This window comes from Vanessa atalanta, chromosome 16 (genome assembly GCF_905147765.1).
Source record: "Vanessa atalanta chromosome 16, ilVanAtal1.2, whole genome shotgun sequence".
NCBI classification, from domain to species: domain Eukaryota; kingdom Metazoa; phylum Arthropoda; class Insecta; order Lepidoptera; family Nymphalidae; genus Vanessa; species Vanessa atalanta.
In genome coordinates, this window is record NC_061886.1 from 8,648,621 (window position 1) to 8,674,034 (window position 25,414).

The 25,414-nt window shown below is 35.7% G+C and overlaps 3 protein-coding genes across 3 annotated transcripts; 1 reads left to right on the plus strand and 2 right to left on the minus strand.

Moving 5' to 3' along the window:
* Positions 1–588: 588 nt before the first annotated feature.
* LOC125069670 (serine/threonine-protein kinase Tor-like) lies at positions 589–11,630 on the plus strand. The gene is made up of 11 exons (XM_047679192.1): positions 589–1,081; positions 2,272–3,036; positions 3,274–5,855; positions 5,937–6,103; positions 6,198–6,483; positions 6,617–8,358; positions 8,428–8,587; positions 8,663–8,878; positions 8,951–9,322; positions 9,867–10,181; positions 10,275–11,630. The coding sequence occupies exons 1-11, from the start codon at positions 859–861 to the stop codon at positions 10,707–10,709; spliced, it is 7,263 nt and encodes a 2,420-aa protein (XP_047535148.1). The 5' UTR covers positions 589–858; the 3' UTR covers positions 10,710–11,630.
* Positions 11,631–11,766: 136 nt separating this feature from the next.
* On the minus strand, positions 11,767–12,839 carry LOC125069671 (cytidine deaminase-like). The gene is made up of 2 exons (XM_047679193.1): positions 12,667–12,839; positions 11,767–12,256 (listed from the first exon to the last, which is right to left on the minus strand). The coding sequence occupies exons 1-2, from the start codon at positions 12,701–12,703 to the stop codon at positions 11,829–11,831; spliced, it is 465 nt and encodes a 154-aa protein (XP_047535149.1). The 5' UTR covers positions 12,704–12,839; the 3' UTR covers positions 11,767–11,828.
* Positions 12,840–16,073: 3,234 nt separating this feature from the next.
* Positions 16,074–25,411, minus strand: LOC125070158 (serine/threonine-protein kinase mTOR). Its single transcript, XM_047679889.1, has 10 exons — positions 25,015–25,411; positions 24,127–24,924; positions 21,466–24,047; positions 21,173–21,345; positions 20,784–21,069; positions 18,798–20,681; positions 18,398–18,613; positions 17,666–18,031; positions 17,266–17,580; positions 16,074–16,610 (listed from the first exon to the last, which is right to left on the minus strand). The coding sequence occupies exons 1-10, from the start codon at positions 25,232–25,234 to the stop codon at positions 16,215–16,217; spliced, it is 7,236 nt and encodes a 2,411-aa protein (XP_047535845.1). The 5' UTR covers positions 25,235–25,411; the 3' UTR covers positions 16,074–16,214.
* Positions 25,412–25,414: the final 3 nt, after the last annotated feature.

Genomic DNA, 25,414 nt, shown 5'->3' on the forward strand with positions numbered 1-25,414 from the left:
TGTGTCATCTTTGATCATCGATTTACTTGAATGTTATATTAGTTACCTACATAGTTTTTACTTATATATTTGATTTATACCATTTTTTTATTATTATTAAAAATGAACGGATAATAGTAACTATGAGAATTAATGAACTGTCAAAAAATAAATATTTAATAATATATATGAAACTCATCATAATTATCAAAGTTAATTACGTTATTTTGTTTACTATTTTTGCTAATTCCATTCAAAAGACAAAATATTTTGATACAGCAGATAGAGAGGTCGTCGTCGTACTATTATGGGTATATAATTTGTATGTGTAAGTACAATTATTGTACGCAAATCTCATTTCTGCAATAAAATGTGTCAGTTATGAATATTCTAAAAAGCATCTTTAACAAAAACATGGGGTTCACATCAAAATAATATTTATAAAAATTATAACTAATTTTTGGATAAACAATATAATACAATAAAACAATTTTGTTGCCAGTGTAGAATCTATAACATGTTTTTCTGGCATAAAATTTCTTGGACTAGCTTATGAGTTATAATATTTGTTTTAGTTTTTGAACGTATATTTTTATTTATATATATATTTAAAAAAAAATGAATGAATGTCCGCATGTTTATAATTTGTTTACGTTTTTAGGATATACTGGTTAATTAGTGGAATAAATTAATTGCAAAACTATGATGAAGAAAATGTGCTTTAGTGCTAAATACGTTTTACGATCAAAAATTCATAATGGTGTGAAATAACTATAAAAAAGTTAATATGTACGAGTTTAAGTAAGATTAACTAGAGTCAACAGAAACCCAGTGATTACTTATAAGTTCTACAACAAGAGTGCAAGTTAATTGACCAAAATGATCAGCCATCAAGTTTCGGATTTGATATTGGGCTTAAAATCTCGACACACTGAGACTCGACATAAAGCCATTCGAGAGCTTGTGCACTTTGTTAAAACTGACCTGCGAGAAATGTCTCAAGAATCATTAACACAAGCTTTCGATGAATTTAATCAACAAATACATCTTCTAACTTCAAGCTATGATAGCAACGACAAAAAGGCTGGAATATTGACTATAGGTAATATTGATTATAGGCAAATTTTAATTTGTTGATTTTTATTCTAATACACTACAGGTAGTTTAAATTACAATAAGCCATTTCCTGCAAACTTAGTATGTATATGTGTTAATTTAACAATTCTGAGACTCAGTACAAAATCCTGAATGTTAACTAATTGCTTTTTTTAATAAAATACCACTTACATTGATCAAACAACAACAGCTCTATTCATGTAATTCTGTTAAACAGAAAATAGGATAGTCTTATTATTGATTAAAATTGTAAATATTAAATTTTCTAATAATTATCTACTTGTGTAATAATGATGCTTATGTCTGAAAATATTCAGTTGTGATAATTTTTCCTAATGGTTATAACAGTGTTTGCTGTTAGTAAAAATATATTTTATTAAAAATTATATAAATAAATTTTATTATTTAATGACAATTGATTGCAAAAAAAAAAAAAATGTTTATTATTAATGCAATAAATATGTGAGAATATGGTAATTTCTTTTGTGTTAGGAGTTATGGATAAAATACTGCATAAATTCATGTTTCTATAGCCTATTCAAACCATAAAAGAAGTAAAACCTAATAAACAATTTTGCATAACATTTTCGCAATATAATTGGGTGCTATATGAGTATAGCGGGATAGAGGGGAAGAGAGTGGCAATAAGTTGGTTTATAAATAAAGATATATTAATCATGAACTGTTTAATGTGTATAAAATAATTTCTTATTAGAAAATATGTAAAAGTTTTGTTTATATTAACTCTCTTTTTGGATTAGAATAGGATAAAGATATTGTCATACTTTTAATACCTTCATACTCATTAAAACTAAGGTATCAAATGTTTTAATTGTCTCACTGACTCTAGGGAAAGACTAAGTGACTGTAAGGTAGATTTGAGTGAGGATGCATTGAACTTATTTTACCACACTACTCTGATGTTTAATTAGTCAGGATTTCAAACAAGGCATGCATTATATTCCTCATGAGGATTTCTTTTACTGCAAATCTTGATATCTTGAGGTAAAATATAAACAAAAATAAAGCATATAAATGACACAGTGGTTCTTGGCTAGATTTTAATCTTCAATATGGGTTCATATAAACTAGCCATCTCAGATATCTGTATAAATATCTCTAAATAAAAGTTATTGTTTTTATAAATTTTGGATTGAAATCATATTTTTATTTCAGTTTGCTTAATCAGTGGTGATTCTGAGGCTCACAAAACAAGAATAAACAGATATGCTCAATACTTGAGAAACATATTTCCTTTAAATGATATAAATATTTTAGAACTAGCTGCCAAATCAATGGGGCGAATTGCCACAACACTAGGTATAAAAAGAGGTGAATTTGTTGAACTTGAAATAAAGAGAGCTTTTGAGTGGCTGGCTGAAGAAAGAAATGAAGGGAAAAGACTGTCAGCCTGTTTTATATTGAGAGAACTTGCAATTGCTATGCCTTCATATTTTTTTCAGCACATTAACGGTTTTTTCAACTATATTATGCTACCGCTACGTGATCCTAAAGAGCAAGTTAGAGAAGCAGCAGGAAAGGCTCTAAGAGCTGCATTTGTTGTTACCGCCCAAAGAGAAATACCTGAACAAAGTAACAAGGCTCATTGGTATATACAGTGTTATGAGGAGGCCATGGCTTCATTTACTGACACAATAGCAAGGGAACGAGTTTTATGTAGAGATGATCATGTGCATGGAGCCTTGTTAATTTTTAATGAACTTCTTAGATGTTCAAATTCAAATTGGGAGAAAAAATACACAGCACTTATGCAAAAACTGGACTCCGAACAAGAAATAACTGAAGAAATAAGCAGTTTAAACCGAAAAAATCATCCACTATCATATTACAATTATGATGAACGAAATCAATGTATTAGCATTTTTGAATCTAGTATCTGTAAAAAGTTAATAACCGAAAAATATGATAAAATCGCTATTGGTAAGTATTATCTGTTAAAGATTTTTTTTTTTAAATAATTCTTTTAGAATTTATGTATCACTGATTTTATATCATGATTTTTTTAAATGGTACTGGTTGGCTCTGTTAAGACTCTAGAGAATCGTAAATGAAATATTATTTTATTAATGCAACCTTACATAAACTGCCCACATTAAATTTGATAGAAGTGTTTTAATTGATATAAATTGGTATTAAATTAAAGTTTATAATTTTTAGATGTTATGGCACAGCAAATATCTAGATCCCACAGTGTACATCAAATGCTTCTGTTAATAATACCAAGATTGTCAGCATTTAATAGAGAAGCATTTGCAAGGAAGCATTTAAAATCTACAATAAACCACCTGATTACGTTTTTGAGAGGTAGAGAAAAAGAGAAAGCAATGGCTTTCACAACTTTAGGGCTGATATGTGTTGCAATGGAAGATGACATTCAGCAATATTTATCGAGAATTATTGAAATAATAAAAGTGACTTTACCACTAAAAGATGTACCAAAGAAAAGGAATGGAACAGAAACCCCTCTGTTAAACTGTGTAACATTGTTAGGTATAGCAATGAAGGAAAATGTTTCAAATGAAATAAGAGAGCTTTTAGATCCCATTTGTGCCACTGGGTTGAGCCCACAATTGACAACATGTCTTAAGGAACTCAGTCAAAGTTTACCATCTTTAAAAAAAGAAATAACTGACAGATTACTTCACATTTTATCTCTAATATTAAGAAAAAAACCCTACATTTCCAGCAATACAGAGTCTCCCTCAATGCTAATGTTATCAACAGCATTGTTAATTGAGCCACATGATGCTGTTAAATTAGTTTTAGCTCTACACACTCTTGGTACTTTTGATTTTGAGTGGAACAATACTCTTATGTCTTTTATTAGAAGATGTACAGATCATTATTTGCAGTGTGAACAGCAAGACGTACGCTTGGAAACTATAAAAACTGTGGCAAAATTGCTTATTAAAGCCATTGAAAGAAGTGCATTCACAAATTCGCGAACTTTAAATTCTTTAATTGATGAATCTCTAGGCAAACTTTTGTCAATTGGTCATTCAGATTTTGACCACGAGGTTCGCTATAGAGTGCTTGAAATTTTTACTAATCCAATATTTGATAAGTACTTGGCCATAGAAGAACATCTCAGCTGTCTTTTTGTCGCAATTAATGATTCAAACAGTGACGTAAGTGAATTAGCTTTGTGTATTGTTGGTAGATTGAGCAACATTAATCCAAGTTATACTACACCAGCATTGCGTCAACTTTTTGTTCAAATTTTAATGGAACTGCAGTACTCGGAATCAAGTCGAAATAAGGAGCAATCACTGAGAATGGTTAACAATATTATTTCTCATGCTCCAAGATTGACTCGACAATTTGTAGATACCATTCTTAAGGTGCTTGTGCCCAAACTGACAGAGAGTGAGAGTAATTCTGTTATGATATCGACGATTCTAAAAGCTATAGGCGACTTGGTAGAAGTGAATGGAGGAGGCAATGCCTTGGTACAGTGGTTACCTGATTTAATTTCAGTACAGCTTGAAATACTTTCGGATCCAAATCAACTAGAAAAAAGAAGTGTAGCATTGTGGTCATTCGGTCAAGTTATCAGTGCTATTGGATATGTAGTTACGCCATACATGGAGTTTCCTACTTTAATGGATATGCTATTAAATCTTTTAAAAACTGAACAACACGCAAGAGACAGGCGAGAAATTATTCGTGTTTTGGGTCTTTTAGGTGCCTTAGATCCCTACAAACATAGGATTAATCAAGGGTTAATTGACTTTCAAACAGTGTCCACTTTAATACCTATAACTGATACGGCTTCCACTCACGATAATTTTGATATAAATGTCAGTGAAATGCTTGTCAGTATGTCGCCACTAGTTTTGGACGAATTCTACCCGGCTATTGCCGTTACATCCCTGATGCGTATATTACGTGATCCACTTCTAGCACAGCACCATACAAGTGTGGTTCATTCTGTTACTTATATATTTCAAACTTTGGGTATTAAATGTGTCCCCTATATATCGCGTGTTACACCCAGCCTCCTGTATGTGATTCGTACAACTGATAACCACAACTTCAGGGAGTTCCTATTCACAAAACTGGCAATCATTATTTCAGTAGTTAAGATCCATATACGGGCGTATTTGGAAGAAATATTTGATTTAATTAAGGAATATTGGACGCCAGATAGTCAGCTACAAAACACACTTATTTTATTAGTCGAACATATTACTGTAGCTATTGGAACTGAATTCAAGATATATCTTCGAAAGATACTACCAAATATCTTAAGAGTACTAAAATGTGACAACAGCAAGGATAAAATTTTAACAGAAAAGCTATTGTTGGCCATACAAAAGTTTGAAAACAATTTAGATGATGTCCTCTTGTCAATAGTGCCAACTATTACTGGGCTATTCGATGGCAGAAATATTCCGATATCAATATCAAAACTGGCAATGGAGACTATAGAACACTTGTCTATGTATTTGAATTTTAGACCGTTTTCGGCAATGATAATACAAGCACTAGCAAAAGTCTTGGAGAATAGTCCAACTCTGCGCCAAACGGCAATGAACACTCTCTGTGCACTTATTGTCCAACTGGGACGGCAGTACATAGACTACATTCCCTCTGTTGATCGAATTTTGGTGAAAAATAAAATTCAGTCACCCAATTACATTGTACTTGTAACGAGACTACAAGTGATTTCGACATTAGCTTCAGATGATGATTACTTAGATGAAACCAGATTAAGATTACGAAATCTGAAAACGGATGTAAGTAAATGTTTACGATAATTATAGCTGAAGAAAATGCACGTAAGAACTTCAATGCGATGTAATTGTTTTGTGTTACAGGTCGTAAGCAACAGTGATCACCAAGCTATTCAGAAGCTGACACTAAATGTAGATAAACTGCGAAAATGTTGGTTGGTTAACAATCTCATATCTAAGGAAGATTGGTTAGAATGGCTACGTCAATTAAGTGTCGGATTTCTTACTGAATCTAATAGCCCTGCTATGCGGTAGGTCATCATAATTTTTAAATATATATAGATATCTATTGATTATTATTATACAAATACTTTCTAGTGGATTTAACACATGACCATTTTGCAGAGCATGTTCGAGTTTAGCACAAAATTATCCTCAATTAGCAAGTGATCTATTCAATGCTGCATTTATGTCTTGTTGGACTGAGCTGGGTGAGGAGCCTCGATATGAATTAGTGACAGCCTTAGAGCGGGCCCTTTCAGTCCCCGATGTGCCCGAGCTGGCTCTGGCTGTGCTTAACTTAGCGGAATTCCTGGAACATTGCGAAAAAGGCGCTTTGCCTATATCTATTAAACTTCTCGGTGACACTGCAATTACTTGTAGGGCTTACGCAAAAGCTCTATACTATAAGGTAAGTACTCAGCATAGGATGACTCAAGTATTTGCTTTTCCTAGAGATTAAATTTTATAGAAATTAAAGTTTTTAAATGATAAACATAGGTGCATAAAATAGATAAATGTTCTATATTAATATGTTTTTATAGGAAGAAGAATATAGGAGAAATCCTTCCACACAAGTTGTTGAGGCTCTTATTCATATAAATAATAAATTACAACAAAAAGAATCGGCTAATGGTTTATTGGAAAAAGTAATAATGCAGAAAAATAATGGTGACTGTTCGTTGAACGTTCATGTTCGCTGGTATGAAAAGTTACACAACTGGGATCAGGCATTGGACCTTTACAGTAAGAAACTAGAAATAGAACCACAAGATGTCGAGTCGAGGATGGGTATGATGCGATGCTTGGAGGCCATGGGTGAATGGCGGAAGTTGTATAATATAACTACTGAGCAGTGGGATTCAATGGCAGATGATAACAAAAATAAGTCTGCAAAAATGGCTGCTGCCGCATCTTGGGGTCTTCAGGAGTGGGATTCTATGAAAAAATACGTACAGTGTATCCCAGAAGACAACCAGGAAGGAGCATTTTACAGAGCAATTCTATCCATACACGAGGGACAGTGGTCGGAGTCGAGACACTACGTTGACTTAGCAAGGAATTTATTAGATGCTGAATTGTCAGCCGTTGTTGGAGAAAGCTATCAAAGAGCGTATGGAGCATTGGTAAATGCCCAACTATTGACGGAGCTGGAAGAAGTAGTAACATATAAACTTGTAGAAGAAAGGAGGAGTATCTTACACCGAACTTGGTGGACGAGACTTCAGGGCGGTCAACGTTTAGTAGAAGATTGGCGAAAAATGCTTCAAATACGGAGCTTAGTATTAACCCCGCGCGAAGATTTTCAGACTTGGTTAAAGTTTGCGTCACTTTGTAGAAAAACGGGTGCAATAAGTCAAGCGCATAAAATAGTTCTTTCAATATTAGGTAGCGATCCGGTGACTAACCCTGACGTATTACTACATGCACAGGATCCTAGAATCGTTTTAGCGTACAGCAAAAATTTTTGGGATGTTGGAAATAAACGCTACGCTTACGATGTATTACAAAGGCTCGTAGACACATCTAAGCCAGATAATGAAGACCAGTGTAAATTGCTTGCACGGTGCCATTTAAAACTTGGCTCCTGGTGTGAATCTCTTCAAGAAATTAATGAACTTTCTATTCCGGAAATTTTGAGGAATTATAATGAAGCTATTATTCTAGCCCCTGAGTGGTATAAGGCCTGCCACGCATGGGCTTGTATGAACTTCGAAACTGTTTTGTTCTACAAACAACAAGACAATATTTCGGAGAGCAGTATAGCCGGGAGCTCGAGTGAGAAAAAGATATCACGTGCAGAGTTTATCAACAGCTATACTATACCAGCTATTGAAGGTTTCTTCAAATCCATTAGTCTATCAAATGGAAACTCTCTTCAAGATACGTTGAGACTACTTACGCTATGGTTCGATCATGGCCATCATCCAGCAATATATGATGCGTTATTCGAAGGTGTCAGACAGATTGACGTTAAAATATGGTTACAAGTGATACCACAACTAATAGCACGAATAGATTCGCCTAGAAGTTTAGTTGCTAAATTGGTGCACATTCTACTCATAGATATTGGAAAAACGCATCCACAGGCGTTAGTTTACCCTTTGACTGTCGCTACTAAATCTTCCTTTGTTACGAGAAAATCTGCCGCAAATTATATTCTCAAAACTATGAGTACTCACTCACATAGGCTAGTTAACGAGGCTGCTATAATATCAGAGGAATTAATCAAAGTAGCCATGTTATGGCACGATCAAGTTTACACCGCACTGGACGACGCTTCTAGGTAACACCACAACAATCCTTATATGAGGTGATAAATAGCATCCGTCTCATTCACATTTGTTAATTTTAGGTTGTACTACAGTGAGAAAGATTATAGGGGAATGTTCCGCACCCTCGATAAAATGCACGCGATGCTCGATCGTCCGCCGGAGACTTTGAAGGAGGTTTCTTTTCTACAAATGTACGGACGAGATCTACAGGAGGCCCATCGGTGGTGCGAATTGTACAAGGTATGGTCACCGTTCAAGGTATGAGCGAGACGGCCCGAGAGGAGACGAGACCGCTAACCGTGAGTTACTCCATAGGAAAGCAACGAGGAGCGGTTTCTGAACGAGGCGTGGGACCTGTACTGCCACGTGGTGCGGCGCATCGGCCAGCAAGTGCGCTCGCCCACGTCGCTGGAGCTGCAGTACGTGAGTCGCCGCCTGCACAACTGCCGCGACCTGGAGCTGGCCGTGCCCGGCTCCTACGTGCCCGACCAGCGTCTCATACGCATTGCCACCATCGACACGCACTTGCAGGTGCCGACCCTACCTTCGGTCTCTTTGTCGGTCACGGCGGACGTATCTAATTGCTTACATTTTTCCTTTTAGGTGATCAAATCGAAACAGCGGCCTCGTCGTCTGACCATTCGAGGTTCCGATGGGAAACAGTACATGTTCCTTCTGAAAGGTCACGAAGATTTGCGTCAGGACGAAAGGGTCATGCAGCTGTTCGGACTTGTCAACACGCTCCTCCAGGTGGACACGAGCACAAATAGACACGATCTTGCCATACAGAGGTACGCAGTCGTACCTCTGTCTCCTAACTCAGGATTGATCGGTTGGGTGCCGCAGTGCGACACGCTATACAATTTAGTCAGTGACTACAGGGATAAAAAGTCGAATAAGTTGACTCTAACCAAGGAACAGCAGATCATGATGAGCATGGCGTCTGACTACCAGAAATTAATGCTGAAACATAAGGTATGATATAAGGGCGCAAGTTAATACATACGTATCTGTTCATATACCTTTGTAAGTGCGCCTTTGCGCGCGGGTCCACGTTAAATTATCGATGTACAAGACAAATATAATACTCGTTCTATTTGATTTTACTGTCTTTATTCCGCCATTGATTATCCTACGCACACTAAGACATCTTGCGAGCACGAGTCACACTTACATTAATGAGCGGCCATCGTGCTTACATTACATTAGCAGCCTGTAAATTTCCCACTGCTGGGCTAAGGCCTCCTCTCCCTTTGAGGAGAAAGTTGTTGAGTGCGGGTTGGTGGAATAGACATGTGTCAGAATTTCATTAAAATTAGACACATGCAGGTTTCCTCACGATGTTTTCCTTCACCGCCGAGCACGAGATGAATTATAAACACAAATTAAGCATGAAAATTCAGTGGTGCCTGCCTGGGTTTGAAACCGAAATCATCAGTTAAAATGCACGCGTTCTAACCACTGGGCCATATCGGCTCTTATCGTGTTATAATTATTATAAACAAAAAAATATTTTCAGGTGGAAGTTTTTGAATACACACTTTCTCAGACACCTGGAAATGATCTGTCACGGCTTCTTTGGTTGAAGAGCCCATCTGCTGAGGCGTGGTTCGAACGACGCACGAATTACACGCGTTCGCTGGCGGTTATGAGCATGGTGGGCTACATATTGGGACTCGGAGATCGGCATCCCTCTAACATCATGCTGCATAGAGTGACCGGCAAAGTTCTTCATATAGATTTCGGAGACTGTTTCGAGGTCACGCAAACTAGAGAAAGGTTTCCAGAGAAGATTCCGTTTAGATTGACAAGAATGTTAATCGATGCAATGGAGGTAAGAGTACTTTTGTTAGATAAGAAAATATCTTAAATATTCTTCTTTTTACTTAAAATAATTCTTAATACATTATTTACATTTACTTCACAGGTAACTGGAATTGAAGGCACATATCGTTTTACATGCGAGTCGGTGATGCATGTTCTCCACAAGCATAGAGATAGCGTCATGGCGGTCCTGGAAGCTTTTGTCTATGACCCGTTGCTCAACTGGAGACTAATAGATAACGAAAAGCACTCTATTACGGAGTCGACTTTCTCCTCAGATATAGATTCCTCTTACTCCCTTCCAAGCAGAAGCCGTAACCATTTACACTATGAGTCTTTGGAAATGCCGGCCGAATCTAATCTCAATAAACGCGCATTGGCGATATTGAACAGAATACGGGACAAATTGACTGGGAGGGACTTCCCTCACATAGAAGCAGTAGTCAGTGTACCGAAACAAGTGGATCTCTTGATAAAAATTGCTACGAACAATGAAAACTTGTGCCAGTGTTATATGGGGTGGTGCCCGTTTTGGTGAAAAGTTGTTGTGTATGATAGTTTGAGTTTCACAGTTATCTTTTTAAAAGTGCATATTGTTAAAGTTCCTAGAATATAAACAAGTCACGTTATGAATACGTAAGTATTCTATATTATCTTAACTTTGAAAACATTTCATAAGTACTCGTATTTACTCATAATGACTATAAGGTGCCTATAACAGGTGGTTATCTTTTGCTTACATAACATTTGGACGTTTAATGCACTTTAAATTTATTTATTACCGATTTATATATCAAGATTTTTATTATAATATATTATACACACTGTTTAATTTAAGAACTCACATTTCAAACATAATAGCGAAAGTAACAATTAAAGAACAATTGTTCTCCTGGTACATGTATAATATGAAAACTGGCTAAAAGCGATATAAAATCCATCTCAGCCTAATATTGCACGAGCCTGCTCTTTGGTTTTGAAGTTCCTTATGTGATATGTATTTCTTGTCGGTAATTATTGTAATCAGTCATCTTACTTATATTATGAATGTTGAGATGTTTTTTATTTAATCAAGCACAGGACGGATTTTGAATAGAGAGAGAGAGAGAGAGAGAGAGAGAGAGATTCTTAACTCCTACCATTAGACGTGCGGGTAAAGCCGCATGCGGTAGCTAATTCTATTTAATTCCTATCATATGCCAATGCCAAATTTCATATATTTATATAATTCCGGTAACGTATATATTATAATACTGAAACGATTATTTACTTAGAAATTGACAAATATAAAAAGTATTTTTTAAATGTCTAAATGTTCTTTGTCGTTCTAATGTAATCAATTAAATTATTTAAATTCTTATAAATAATGCAAAAAATAAAATGGTATTTGAAGTTTAATTTAAACTATTAAACAGAACGCTGAAGTATCATTAAGGATTAAAATTCTGTCAATCTCTTCTTCGAAAAAAACACTGATAAATAATATTTATCTATGTATTTCCATGTAGTTTCATGACTGTGTAAGTATTATTTTACCTTAAGACACATTTTTAAAATATGTAAAAACTTTATAACATGTGAGGAAAAATAAATGATAACTAGATAAAAATGTTTTACTATAAACGTTTTGCTTTAGTCAACATGACTACTGAATAGCTCAGTTCTCAATAACACTGTCTTTCTTGTAACTGACGAATGAAAGTGGTAACAATTCAGATAACTTCGTACACAAGACTTTGTCCAAAGTTGGTTTGCTCAAATACACTTGAATGTCACCATCGGAACCACAGAATTCGCTTAGAGTTTGTCTACACACACCGCAGGGCGCCGTGAAGCTGTCTTTCTGATAGGCGACCACTGCCACTGCTTTGAAATTCACATAGCCGTCGCAAACAGCTTTTGGTACAGCCGCTCTCTCTGCGCAGATACATGGCGTGAGCGTTGAATTTTCTATGTTACATCCTGTATATACTTTTGAACCATCTTCTGTGAGAATCGCTGCACCCACTGCGAAATTCGAGTATGGACAATAAGCTCGTTTTCGAATCTCCACGGCTTCTCGTAATAAACTTTTTATTTCTTCGCCTGCAATAAAAATGTTACTCTCTTTAATTGAATAACAAGGCCCTAATCAGGATTATCCTGATAAGGTAGCCGACCTTTCGGAGTGTCCGTACGATATGGGTCTATTGAGTAATAACATTATTTACTAATCGTATATTTAAAATTGAGATACATTTTCACTTGAATTTTGTTTGTTACACAAAAACCAATACGAAGTAAACATGAAACTTTGCAAATTATTTATTTACCAATAGATTAGGAATGTAGGTCAATGCGTAACAGTAAGCTTGCTAATAAAAATAGATTTCCTCTATAATTTAGCGCAATCATTGCGAGCTCGGAATATTTGTCTAATATATAAAAGAGAAAAAAAATCATTTTCGAATTAAATTTAAAGTATATTGTATAGAACGAGGCAAGGTCTGACTTACCCAAAGAACTAAAGTCGACGGTTTTGAAATTATCCATTAGCGCGTAATTATGATCGTAATTTTAAGTGCGTGGCGAATTGTAGAGGCGTCCAACTCTCTATGCGGTCACCGGTCAACTGTTGTCTGATTATCGCTAACGATTGTTGATTAAATACTCTGACTTTTATAATTGAAAGTATCTTGTGTGAACTTATGAATTGAGACTGTCGATACACACGAGTTACGTTTAAATACTAAGCTTAATGTTCATCTAAATTACACAAGAGAAGAATTATTAATCTCGTAGCTAGTAGAGTCTCGCGATCTACAAAATAATCATACTAGTAATATAGAGTTAATTTAAGTTTGAGTCTACTAATCTTCTTTAAGTGGTACTATCGTATTATGATAGTTTAATGAATTAACGGCTAATAGTGAGTTTTAAGCCGCATCAATTGTATTTTGTACTGTCAACGTAGTCACAAAGATTACAAAACCAAGACGCTGTCCAAGAAAATGCTGCTAAAAAATAAAGATATAAGAAATCGTTCTATATAAAAATTTTAAATCTGTAAAATGTCTTCATAAATGTGTCTGCAGGGGAGATAGATATATTTTATAGATAAGCTACATTATAGCCATTTATGTGATTAAAATAAATGTAAAAAAATAGATGAGAACTTTAGTTATTCTTATCAAAATAAAATTCATATTAATTTTTTTATTTAATAAAAAAAATTGCTTACCATTTTGTGACCAGTAGGTATGGAAAACATAATTATTTGAACAAAGGTGTAATAAAAGTCGTAGGGCGTGCGGTAATACGTTAGCATAGTATGTTTACGGGCGGATAGTTAGATTAGATCGATACTGATTGTATTATAATATCCTATAATATAAAATTCCATAGCTAATATGATATAAACCTACAGTACGATAACAAAGTAAAATCTTAGTCTTAAATTATAACATATTATGTCGACGAGTTACTTATTTATTTAATTTTTGCTGATGTTAGCGGAAAAACTCGCAACGAACTTCTTCCATGATTAAGAGATTATTATTTTTACAACTGTAGAAACTCACTTTATTCGGGCTTTATAAAATATTTTCGAAAAGTGGAAGAATAAAATTATACTTACAATAATTTTAAAGCACATAATGATACTAATAATGAGAATAAATACCACAATATGACGAGTGAAAGTAAGGCGTAAACGTCAGGAGACCAAGGTAAAATAGTACGTTCAATGTCTTTACAATTTCCTTATCTGAGTATAAATAAATAATACAGAAAATATAATGCATTTTCAAATATAAATAATTAGAATAAAGATTGTTATACTTTCGATAAAGGAACAAAGCAAGGTTATGAAAAAATAAAATAAACGTTACCCAATTTACTTAACATTTATTTTCTACAGCAATGCTTTTTAAAATGAATAATTACAATTATATCATGTCTATCATTACGATAAATGCTGTATTGTACATATATTATGTTCTTATCTAATATAGATTAGATAGCGGTATTGTAGTTTTCGTAGTAATCAATAATAGATAAATCTAAATATTCACACTTAACAAACGATTTTTCGATAGTTCAGATTAAAGTATAATAATGACTTCAAATATGCAATTTTAGTTAGTGTTCCGTATTGAAATATTATGTATCTTTAAATTGTTTTAAAATTTAATTTAAAGTATCGTTTTTTTTATATTTGTCATTTAGATTAATAAATAATTAAGGGTGAAAGGTGAGAATAAAGTGATTTGTTACACAAGAGGCGACAACGTTGGCAAACCCGAAGAAATTAAGAGTATTTCGTTACGGAACCCTGATAAACACGGTGTTTCTGTTGCAAGATGAACTTTAAATTGACACAATTATTGAGTTACCAGACATACATCAACAAAGTGCTGAGGACAGTCATCATATTTGTATCATTATTTGCAACAGAAATTATCAAAACTAGATAAATCAACTTAATGCAATTGATTTAAATAATATCTTAAATTTAATCATATCAAGAACACTTAAATGTCAAATTACACGTCGCATTTGTTGTCAAGCGATAATAATACCAAATTGTTTAATCGAATTCTAATTCTACAGGACATTCAATAATAATAGAACACAATATATATTATATAATGGGAGTTTTCTTGTTGTTGTTTAGAAGAATCAAATGAGCAATTCATTTAATGAATATTTTTTCATACGTTGTATATCTAATATCTGAAATATTTTACGATATTTTTTTTCCACATTTATGTACAATTTAAAAATAATTTGTGTAAGAAGAACCGAAAGTTGTGGAACACTTTGGTCGACCGCTTACAATTCTAGATTAAAAGGTTTAATCTGAGAGAAGCAGACGCATAACTACATAGACGGATAACAATCAAATTATCGCTTGACAGAAAACACAATATTCGTTTTGAAATACAGATGCTGATTCCACTGTTTACTACATCTAAACTATAAATTAACAGAATTAAATAATATGCTGCTCTTTTAATTACACAAGAGAAAGAGATAGCATTATTTTTTGTCCTTTCCAATTAGTTTATAGAACACGCAAAATAGAACCAACATCATTGTAGATCTGTTCACTGAAGAAGGCGTGTGCCATTACGTGAAATTGTCGCTCGTACGTTATATTTTTATTAGTCATCTCGTGTACACTAAGCTATGTGCACGCTACTCATAGCAATGCTAACTGAAAATTTAACGTGGAGGATGCACCTTCATGAGTGATCAGATCTATATACATAAGTTAGCACTGATTACTATTAAGTATATTATAAAAAAGGTAGGATATAACTTTATATATAATGCAGGATTTTGTAGTGTATAGTCAGCTTGTTACATATAAGTTGGCTATATTACTAGAGGTCCTAGGTATCTGGTGGAGAGGACTAAAAATTACTAATTAATGAGAGAGTAAACATTCGAATATATTACAAAAAAAAATAAGGGAATAGAATCATATTTACAAATAAAAATTAATATATTTTTTTTATTATTTAGAACAATTTAAGTTTACTATTTATTTTGTTGCATCCATACAATAAGTTGACTTATTGTATATAAAAAAAAAAACTATGGCTAAACTACAGATAATAAATCTACAGTCAGTCTATGTGAAGATCGCTATGACAAAAATACGGCAGGCAAGGTCTTTTTTTTTTTCAAGGCTAATTTAATTAGGCCAAGTAATATTTGACAGACTGTACTTTCATCGATAGAGAACGAATTATTTACAGGTTTAATAACATTTTTGCATGTCTATCAGAACATTTTCATTTTATTTAAATAATTTTTATATGTAATTTACGAGACACCAAAAAATTAAAGGACATGTAACAGCAATATTTTTTTGAGTAGCAGAATTTCTTATATAGAATAGAATTATTATAGTTCTCATGAAACTTAACTGCCATAGCGATCTTTCTGTGACGTAAGATTCTTTGGAGGTGCGTTACATCAGCTACCACAAAGTGAAAATTTAACATATTTTTCGCGAGGAAGCAAATCGAACTGCTAGAAGACACAATGGTAGCTTCTACCAAAACGGGCACCAGCCGACGTAGCACTGGCACAGGTTCTCGTTGCTGGTGGCCTGCTGGATGAGCAGGTCGACCTGCTTCTGCACGGACACGCTGGCGTCGTCGATGTGCGTGAAGTCGCGGCCCGTGAGCTTGTCGCGCACGCGGTTGACGATGGCCAGCGCGCGCTTGTTGAGGTTGGTCTCGGCGGGCGGCTCGGCCTCGGGCGGCGACGCGTCGGCCGAGCACGCGTCGTCCGCGCGCGAGCGCCGCCCCGCGTCGATGAGGCGCCAGTTGAGCAGCGGGTCGTACACGAAGGCCTCCAGCACCGCCATCACGCTGTCCTTGTGGCGGTGCAGCACCTCCATCACCGACTCGCACGTGCGCCGGTACGTGCCCTCGATGCCGGTCACCTGGTGGGCACGGGGAGTTCATCGTTCTGATTAGACGGATGTGATATTATCGACTACTTGCTCTAGGATCGCTCAAGGTATCGAGCAAAGCATACGCTGAATGCGTGTTCCGTATGGAATGCGGAGAGGCAGATCCTCGGTCGCGAAATTGGAGAAGATCACCCCGTACGAGCAATCTTGTCGACTCTGTTCTGGGAAAGAGCCGATTCTGCTCGGAGAAGACGAAGAAGGTGTCGTCTTGACACGACGCTGAAGGTTTTAAAAATAGGACAACCCTAAAGGGGTCTACCCTTGGGCCTTAAGTGCGTGGGGTGGAGGCTTTGCAAGTTCCGTTGCAAAAGGCCCCGAGGAGGACGGCGTCCGGGTTGGCCTTGTGTAATGTGTGTAGCTATACGCACTAGCTTGCGAGGAGCACCCTCTGATCATAGCACAACACAGAACAGCACATATTTATAAGTATTATTTACGTAATAAAATAAGTATATAATTTAGCTAAAATAAAATGGTAAGCATTTTGTTCAGTTGCAAAACAGAAACAAGCATCCTTTTGTCATTTGATAATTTTAAGTTTCGATGCCTACTATTAAATTTTAATATTAGATAAGATAAAAACAATTAGAGATGTTTTAAAAAATATTAAATTAAGTATTCGTACCTCCATCGCATTGATAAGCATCCTCGTCAACCTAAATGGTATTTTTTCAGGAAATTTATCCCTCGTGACAGCTACTTCAAAGCAATCTCCGAAATCAATGTGCAAAAATTTTCCAGTGACTCTATCGAGCATTATGTTCGAAGGATGACGGTCGCCTAGACCCAGGATGTAGCCCACCATGCTCATCACTGCCAGCGAGCGCGTGTAGTTCGTGCGACGTTCGAACCAAACCTCCGATGAAGGGCTCTTCAGCCATAACAATTTTGCTAGGTCGTCCCCGGCTGTATGCTCAAGTGCATGTTCGAAAACTTCCACCTATAAAAATAAGTCAAATCAATTCTTTTTATTCATATTTTATACCAATAAAATCTGTATAGAGATAATATGAACATTATTATACCTTTTGCATCAACATCAACCTTTCCAAATCTGACGCCATTCTTTGCATAATCCGATGTTCAATATTAAGCAAAATCTTCCTTTTATCTCTGTAGTCTCTTATCAGCGAGTGTAGAGTGTCACAGTGTGGGACCCAGCCGATCAGCCCGGAATTAGTGGAAAGAGGGATCACTGCATATCTTTGTATGGCCAGGTCTCTTCTAAAGGTGTCGGGATCGGCTTGTAGTAAGGTGTTGACGAGGCCGAACAGTTGCATTACCCGCTCGTCTTGACGTAGATCTTCGTGACCTTTGAGGAGGAACATGTAGTCTTTGCCGTTGGAGCCGCGAATGCAGAGTCGGCGTGGTCGTTGCTTAGATGTTATCACCTAAATAATCAGAATTAAATTATATTCAATTAATTTCTTCGTGGTACAGCTTTGTGCAAGCGTTTGGGTAGGTACTACCCCCTTATCACATATATCTCAGATCACAACATTGGTACGGATTGTAATTTCTATCCAAAAATATCCGACATAAAGCTCAGAATATTACTCTATTTACTTATTAAAATAAAATATTGTATTAATATTACATTAATTGTAAATATGGAATAGAATATCTTTTTTTTAATCATATAATTCTACTGTATGAAAAAAGAGAAAATATAAACTATTATTCTTATTTAAAAGAAAAATTTAATAGTGTTAAAGAGTCATTAAAAATTAAAAAGAAAATACAGAAAGCGTATGTACCTGTAGACTGCTTTGTATATGCGCAATACGTATGAGGTCTTGGTCGGGCACGTACGAACCGGGCACGGCCAGTTCCAGGTCACGGCAGTTGAGCAAATTCGGGCTCACGTACTGCAGCTCCAGCGACGTAAGTTGCGGGAGCTGTCGGCTAATGCGACGGAACACGTGGTAGTACAGATCCCAGGCTTGATTTAAATCTCGGACAAGGCCCGAATCCTGTGAGGCGAGAATTTTTATGAATTTAGGTGCATTCAAATTATCATTATGAATTGAAATTGGCATTAAATTATATTAAATAATTTAAAGTACTTATTATTTGGCACAATTACAACAAAGAAAATATATAATAAAAAAGAAACATATTATATCATTTTAAAATTTGATTTATGCAAATTATTACCTTAAACCGATTGCACCATTCTTGTGCTTCATTGAGATCTCGTCCATAAGCTTGGCTAAAAGAAATTTCTTTTAATGTTTTTGGACCTCTCTCTAACATCGCGTGTAGAGGTTCCAAGGTCTTGAACATAGCCTTAACGTCATGTTCACTGAAATATAATCTAGAAGCTTCTTCCAAAGCTTCATGCCACTGTTCGTGCCACAGTATAGCGACTCTGATCAGCTCTTCAGATATCATAGCGGCTTGATTGACCAAGTTGTTTGAATGAGTACACATTGATTTTAAAATTTGATTAGCTGCATTCTTGCGGTCTACGAATGACGACTTCGATGCCACCGTCAAAGGGTACACTAGAGCTTGAGGATGAGATTTGCCGATATCTATCAACAATGAGTGTATAAGTTTTCCTACTAAAGCTCTTGGAGTATCGATCCGTGCTATGAGTTGGGGTATGACTTGAAGCCACACATTTATTTCAATAGTTCTTATACCTTCTACGAGAGCTTCATGAACAGCGGGATGGTGTCCATAATCAAACCATAGCGTAAGCAGTCTCAATGTATCTTGAAGCGAACTACCATGGGACAAATTTATCGATTTAAAGAACCCTTCAACTGCCGGAACTGTGTGAGTTTGTATGTATTCCGCTGCCGCTTTGATCTCTTCCGGGTTGGTCATATCAGCCTCTTGATGCTTGTAAAAGAGGACAGTTTCAAAATTCATGTAAGCCCATGCGTGCCAAGCTTTATACCAATCAGACGAAAGGCTGGTCGCAGCCGAGTAATTGCGCAGAATCTCAGGAATCGAGAGTTTATTGATACCTAACAAAGATTCGCACCAAGAACCCAATTTTAAATGACAACGAGCTAATAGACGACATTGTTCTGCATCTCCAGTATCGACGGTCTCTACATAGCGCTGCAACTGATCATAAGCTAGTTGCTTGTCACCAGCGACCCACAGATGTTTTGCGTAAGCGAGAGTTAACCTCGGCTCGTGCGCTGGAAGTGGCATATCACGATTTTTGCTTGGATCTATACCGAGAAGCATTACTAGAGTTGTGTGAGCCTGGCGTGGTGCTCCACTTTTTCTGCAAAGTGAAGCGAATTTCAACCAAGTGGCCATATCTTCTTGTGGCGTTAGTACTAAACTACGAACTTGAAGAATTTTGCGCCAGTCTTCAACTAATCTTTGTCCACCTTGAAGTCTTGTCCACCAAGCTTGTCTAATAGACTCTCGTCTTTCGGGAACCAATTTGTACGTGATGACTTCCTCTAATTCGGCGAGTAATTGAGCATTTACTAAAGCCCCGTAAGCCCTCTGATAACTTTCTCCAGCGACTGCAGTCAATTCAGAATCTAAAATAGTTCTTGCTTGGTCGATGTAAAGTTTGGAAACATCGTAGTCTTCATTATGAATATTAAGAACAGCTCTGTAAAAAGCACCATCTTGCGAATTTTCAGGTAAAAAGTTGACATAATTAGTCATTGAATCCCATTCATTCAAGCCCCAAGCAGAGGCAGCGGCTAATCTGGCCGATTTGAATTTTTCGTCATCGCTCATTTTTACCCAGCGCTTGGAAACTGTGTGGTATAGTTTGACCCATTCACCTAATGCTTCAAAACATCGCATTTCGCCGAGATATGATTCCGTGTTTTCATCATCTCCAACTAGTTTTTCTCCATATAAGTTCAACGCTTTTTCCCAATTATGCAATTTCTCATACCATCTAATCTGAACTTTCAACTTTGCATCATCAGCTTCGCGTTGAGCCATTACTCGTTCGAGTAAGCCTTCGGCTGCTTCTTTTTGTTGTAACTTATTGTTAATATGTATCAAAGCCTCGACAACCTGTGAAGTAGCTCCGTTACGAAACTCTTCTTCCTATTACATTAAAAAGAACATTAAAATACCATTTTAACAACTATAAATTAAACATATGTATAAAATTTTAAGATAGCAGTTAAAGCGAAAGATAAAACTAACCTTATAATGAAGTGCTTTGGCATATGCTCTACAATGCATAGCTCTTTCTCCAAGCAGGTGTGTAGAAATCGGTAGTGCACCGCCTTCACAATGTTCCATAAATTCGGCAAGGTTTAAAACAGTGTGTGCTAATTCTGGCGCATCAGGAGCCGTCAATGCCTGTTCCAAAGCATTCGATAATTCTGTTCGCGATGTGTTATCCAATTCCGTCCAGCAGGAAACAAAGGCAGCGTTGAATAGATCACGTAGTAACTGCGAATAATTATGCGCAAGAGCCAGACAAGCCCTGAAAATATTTAATGATTTTAACCAAAATGTTATCAGAAACGGAACGGAAGCACGGAAATTTAAAGTAAAGACAATTATCAATTTTGGTTATTGTAACTTACCTCAATGCTGGGCTATGTGATTCTGTAAGTAGTCCGATGCTGAAACGTCGCAACCATTCCAGCCAATCATCCTTTGAAACTCTGCTACTGACTGTCCAAGCTACTTTTAAGCTATGAGCATTAACATATAGTTTGCGGATAGACTGTGAAGAATCGCAAGCTACTATACGGGCCTGAAATATTTTTATTTTTATAAATAAATCGAAGATGAAGAAAATAAAACATAAATGCAATATGTTTCTATTCTAAATACATACATAATGTATTTATTACATAAAGAAAGAATTACAAACCTCTTGATTGTTATTTCTAGGCTTTCGTCTAGTGCTTTGCAAAAAATCATCAACGGCTAAAGTAGAATTTGACTGCAATTTTGAGAGTAAAAGTTCGTAATTCTGATGTTGTATTCTGTGCTTAACGATGACTTTTTGAACAAGTGGAATAAAATCGTTGTACTTTCTTCCGAGTTGTATAATAAGAGCGCACAGAGTATCCATAGCTGTAGTTCTTAAAGTATAGCATGTATCTAAGCTCCTTACAAGAGGATGTATTATCCTAGAAACGAGTTCGCTATAATTCAAGGAATCTGATAGGTAATCGACTGTTTCCATAGCTACTTTAGCCACTGGAATAGGACAGTCAGAAGCGTCAAATAATTTCACAATCGATGGAATAACTAAATGCATGTAATCGTCAAGATTATCTTCAAACTTTTGTAAAGCAAACAGGAGTTTCTCTGTAACAACTCTGTCTTTACTGGTATCGTGAGCAAGAACTCGTAGTATTTGAGGCATCAATTGCGGCAAGTATACTTTGAACTCCGATCCAAGTGCTATAGCTATATGTTCAACTAGCAATATTAATGTAGGTTGCAAAGGACTATTTGGAGTCCAAAACTCTTTTATTAGATCAAATATTTTATCCAAATAGTTACGAATATGTTGCTTGACAATAGCTATAAGCTTTGCTAACTGTGTAAAAAGAAATTCTCGAAAATTATTGTTATCAGTCGCACGAGCAACATACAGAAGACTTGGTGTAACGCGGGAGATATATGGAACGCATTTTATGCCCAATGATTGAAATATAAACGTCACAGCTTGAACTACACTTGTATGATGTTGTTGGAGTGTTGGATCTCGAAGGATACGCATAAGGGTAGAAATAACGATAGCTGGATAGTATTCATCAAGAACTGGTGAAGACATGTTCACTAACATTTCACTTGTTGTCATATCAAAGTTGTTTTCTTCAGCTTTACTATCAGCAACCGGTACTAAGCTAGAATCTGGTTTGCCATCAATCAAACCTCTTGTCATCTTATGTTTGTAAGGATCTAAGGCCCCAAGAAGTCCTAAAACTCGAATTGTTTCACGCCTGTCCTTAGGTTGTTGTTCAGTTTTTAAGAAATTTAGTAAAACATCCATTAGATTCGGATATTCAGTGTATGGTGTAACGACATGGCCTGTAGCACTTATCAACTGTCCAAATGCCCACAAAGCGACACTTCTTTTATCAGTAGCACTGGCATCAGAAAGCAAATCAAGAAGAATTGTCAAAAGTTCTGGTAAACATTTTTTGAGTCCAGTATTATCACCATGAACATCAGCCAAATCACCTACAGCTTTTAAAACACTAATTACTACTCCTGGATTTAAATCAGCTTCTTTTAACTTTGGAACAAGAACATTTAAGATTGTTTCCATATATGGTTTTACAAGTTTAGGAGCATGCAAAATAAGATTATCTAACATTCTGGCTGCCTGTTCCTTGTTTCGACTCATTCCCGAATGTTCTAGTTCTGTTAAAAACTGTATTAAAATTTTTCGAAGTCCTGGCATTACATATGCAGGGTTCACAATACTAAGTCGACCAATTGTGCAAATTGCTAATTCTCGTATTTCCAAATGCTCATCATTCATGGCAATGAATAGAAAACTTAAATTTTCAATTTGTGCCAAATGAGTATCAAATATTTTAGTCAGAGACTCCAGAACCCAATACCTTACTTCATAATCTGGGTCTGTAACTGATACAACTAACATTTTACCAACAACTTCAGCAGTTAACATGGTTAGGGTTCTAGATGGAGTTTTTACAGTTCGTGCTGTAGCAACTGCTAATAATTTAGCCGATGTTTTTACTGCTTCCACTCTAACTTCTTGTTGCTCACTTTGTAGAAAATGGTCGGCGCAACGTCTTACGAATGTAAGTAAACTATGTTGACCCTCAAATTGGAATGTCCCAAGTGTTCTTAATGCAAGAACTATGTTTGCAGTATCTTGAAGCTCTATTACAAGACTCATATTACTCTGTTGTTCTAAATTTCTTGGCACGCCAGGATGTAAGAATGGCTTGTTTCGTAAAACTTGAGAAAGCATATTTAAAAGTCCCTCTGAAATTTCTCCTTTTAATGTAGGTAAATTTTGGCTCAACTCTTTTAAGCAAATTGTTAGTGATGGACTTAGGCCAGTTGCAAACATTGCATCCAATAGTTCTTTGATGTCACTAATAACAAGATCCTTTACAGCACTACTGAGCAATGTTATACATGCAAATATAGATGGGTCAATCCACATTCTCTTTTTACTCTGAGTATCTCTGGTATTTGGTAAGGCTTGTTTTATCACATCCATTATTCTAGGGATGAAAGTTTTAATGTCACCTTCAATAGCAGCTGCCATCAACCCCAATGTAGTAAATGCCATATTTCTATCTTTTTCCCTACTTTTGATTGATGTTATGAGATAATGCATAGTAGAGTTGAGATATTTCTTTAAAAATAATTCTTTATTAAATGCTGCCAACCTTGGAATTATTATCAAAAGTATTTGTGGAACTCCTTGTGTTTTAAGAAGTCTCTGAGACATAACATCTGAAATATTACAAATCAAATTGATAAAAACATTCAAAAAGTTTAATGTAATATTAATATAATGAAACCTATGATTTACCTTGACAAGTCCTTTCTATTTTTTCAGTTAACAATTTCTTACAAACTTCTGACTCATATATGGGAACCGGATACTGAACATTTTCAGTTTTGAACCCATCACACAAGTAGCCTCTTTTTACAGATGGACTATGTAGCTTGGAGCTAATAAAAATAATATCATCTGACACAGTGATGTCTTTTTGGGTATCGAGACTGCGCATGAGATATGTATATTTTTTTTCCCATGCAGCATTTGAACATCTTAACAGCTCATTAAGGATAAGAAGACCACCGTGAACTCTATCTTCTTTTGTGATTCCCTTTTCTTTTATAGGTATTTCTTCAAATGAAGACATGGCCTCTTCATAACATTGCATATACCACTGAGGTTTAGCAGTGGATTGCTTTGCTGTTTCTCTTTGGGCTGTTACTACTAAGCCAGCTCTTAGAGCTTTTGCAGCCGCTTCCCTAATTTGCTGTTTAGGATCTTTCAAAGCAATTAAAATATGGTCAAAAAAACCTGAGACTTGTTGATAAAAGTATGTTGGCATAGCTATAGCCATTTCTTTTAACAATAACACAGCTGAATGGCGCCTACCCTCATTTCTCTCCTCTGACAACCATTCAAAAGCCCTTTTAACTTCAAACTCTACATACTCAGCTCTTTTTACTCCAGAAACAGTAGCAAGACGGCCTACTGTTTTAGCAGCTAGTTCCATTACACCCACATCAGAGGAAGGTAATAAGTTTCTCAAGTAATTAGCAAATCTTGTGATTCTTGTTTTAGTAGTATCACAATCACCTCCAATAAGGCAGACTATAAATAGAAAGACAATATAAGTATTATAAAAATTAAAGTTATTATGTGAAATTAATTAAAATGAAAGATTTTAATTAATTTACTTACCTATAGCCAGCACTCCACCCTTTTTCTCATGGACATCATTACTAGAAACCATTTCGAATATTTGATGATTAAATTCATCTAGAAATTGAGTAAGCTCTTCTTGGGGTACTTCGCGAAGTTCGGTTTTAGCAAAATGGTATAGTTCGCGTGCCGTTTTTGTCTGAATATCCACATTTCTAGATTTTAATCCCGCGACGAAGGCGGTCACTTGATTAGACATTTTTAGTTAAATAATATTAATAGCTAAAAGAAAGACATTCTTTACGCATTAAAATTAACCTTTTAAAGGTTAATGCATAAGAAGAAATCACTTTTAAAATGTAGGCTACGGCTACTGTAACAGAAAACATAAATAAACACTTAATATAATAGGTAAGCCTGAAGTGAAGTCGTAAGGTTA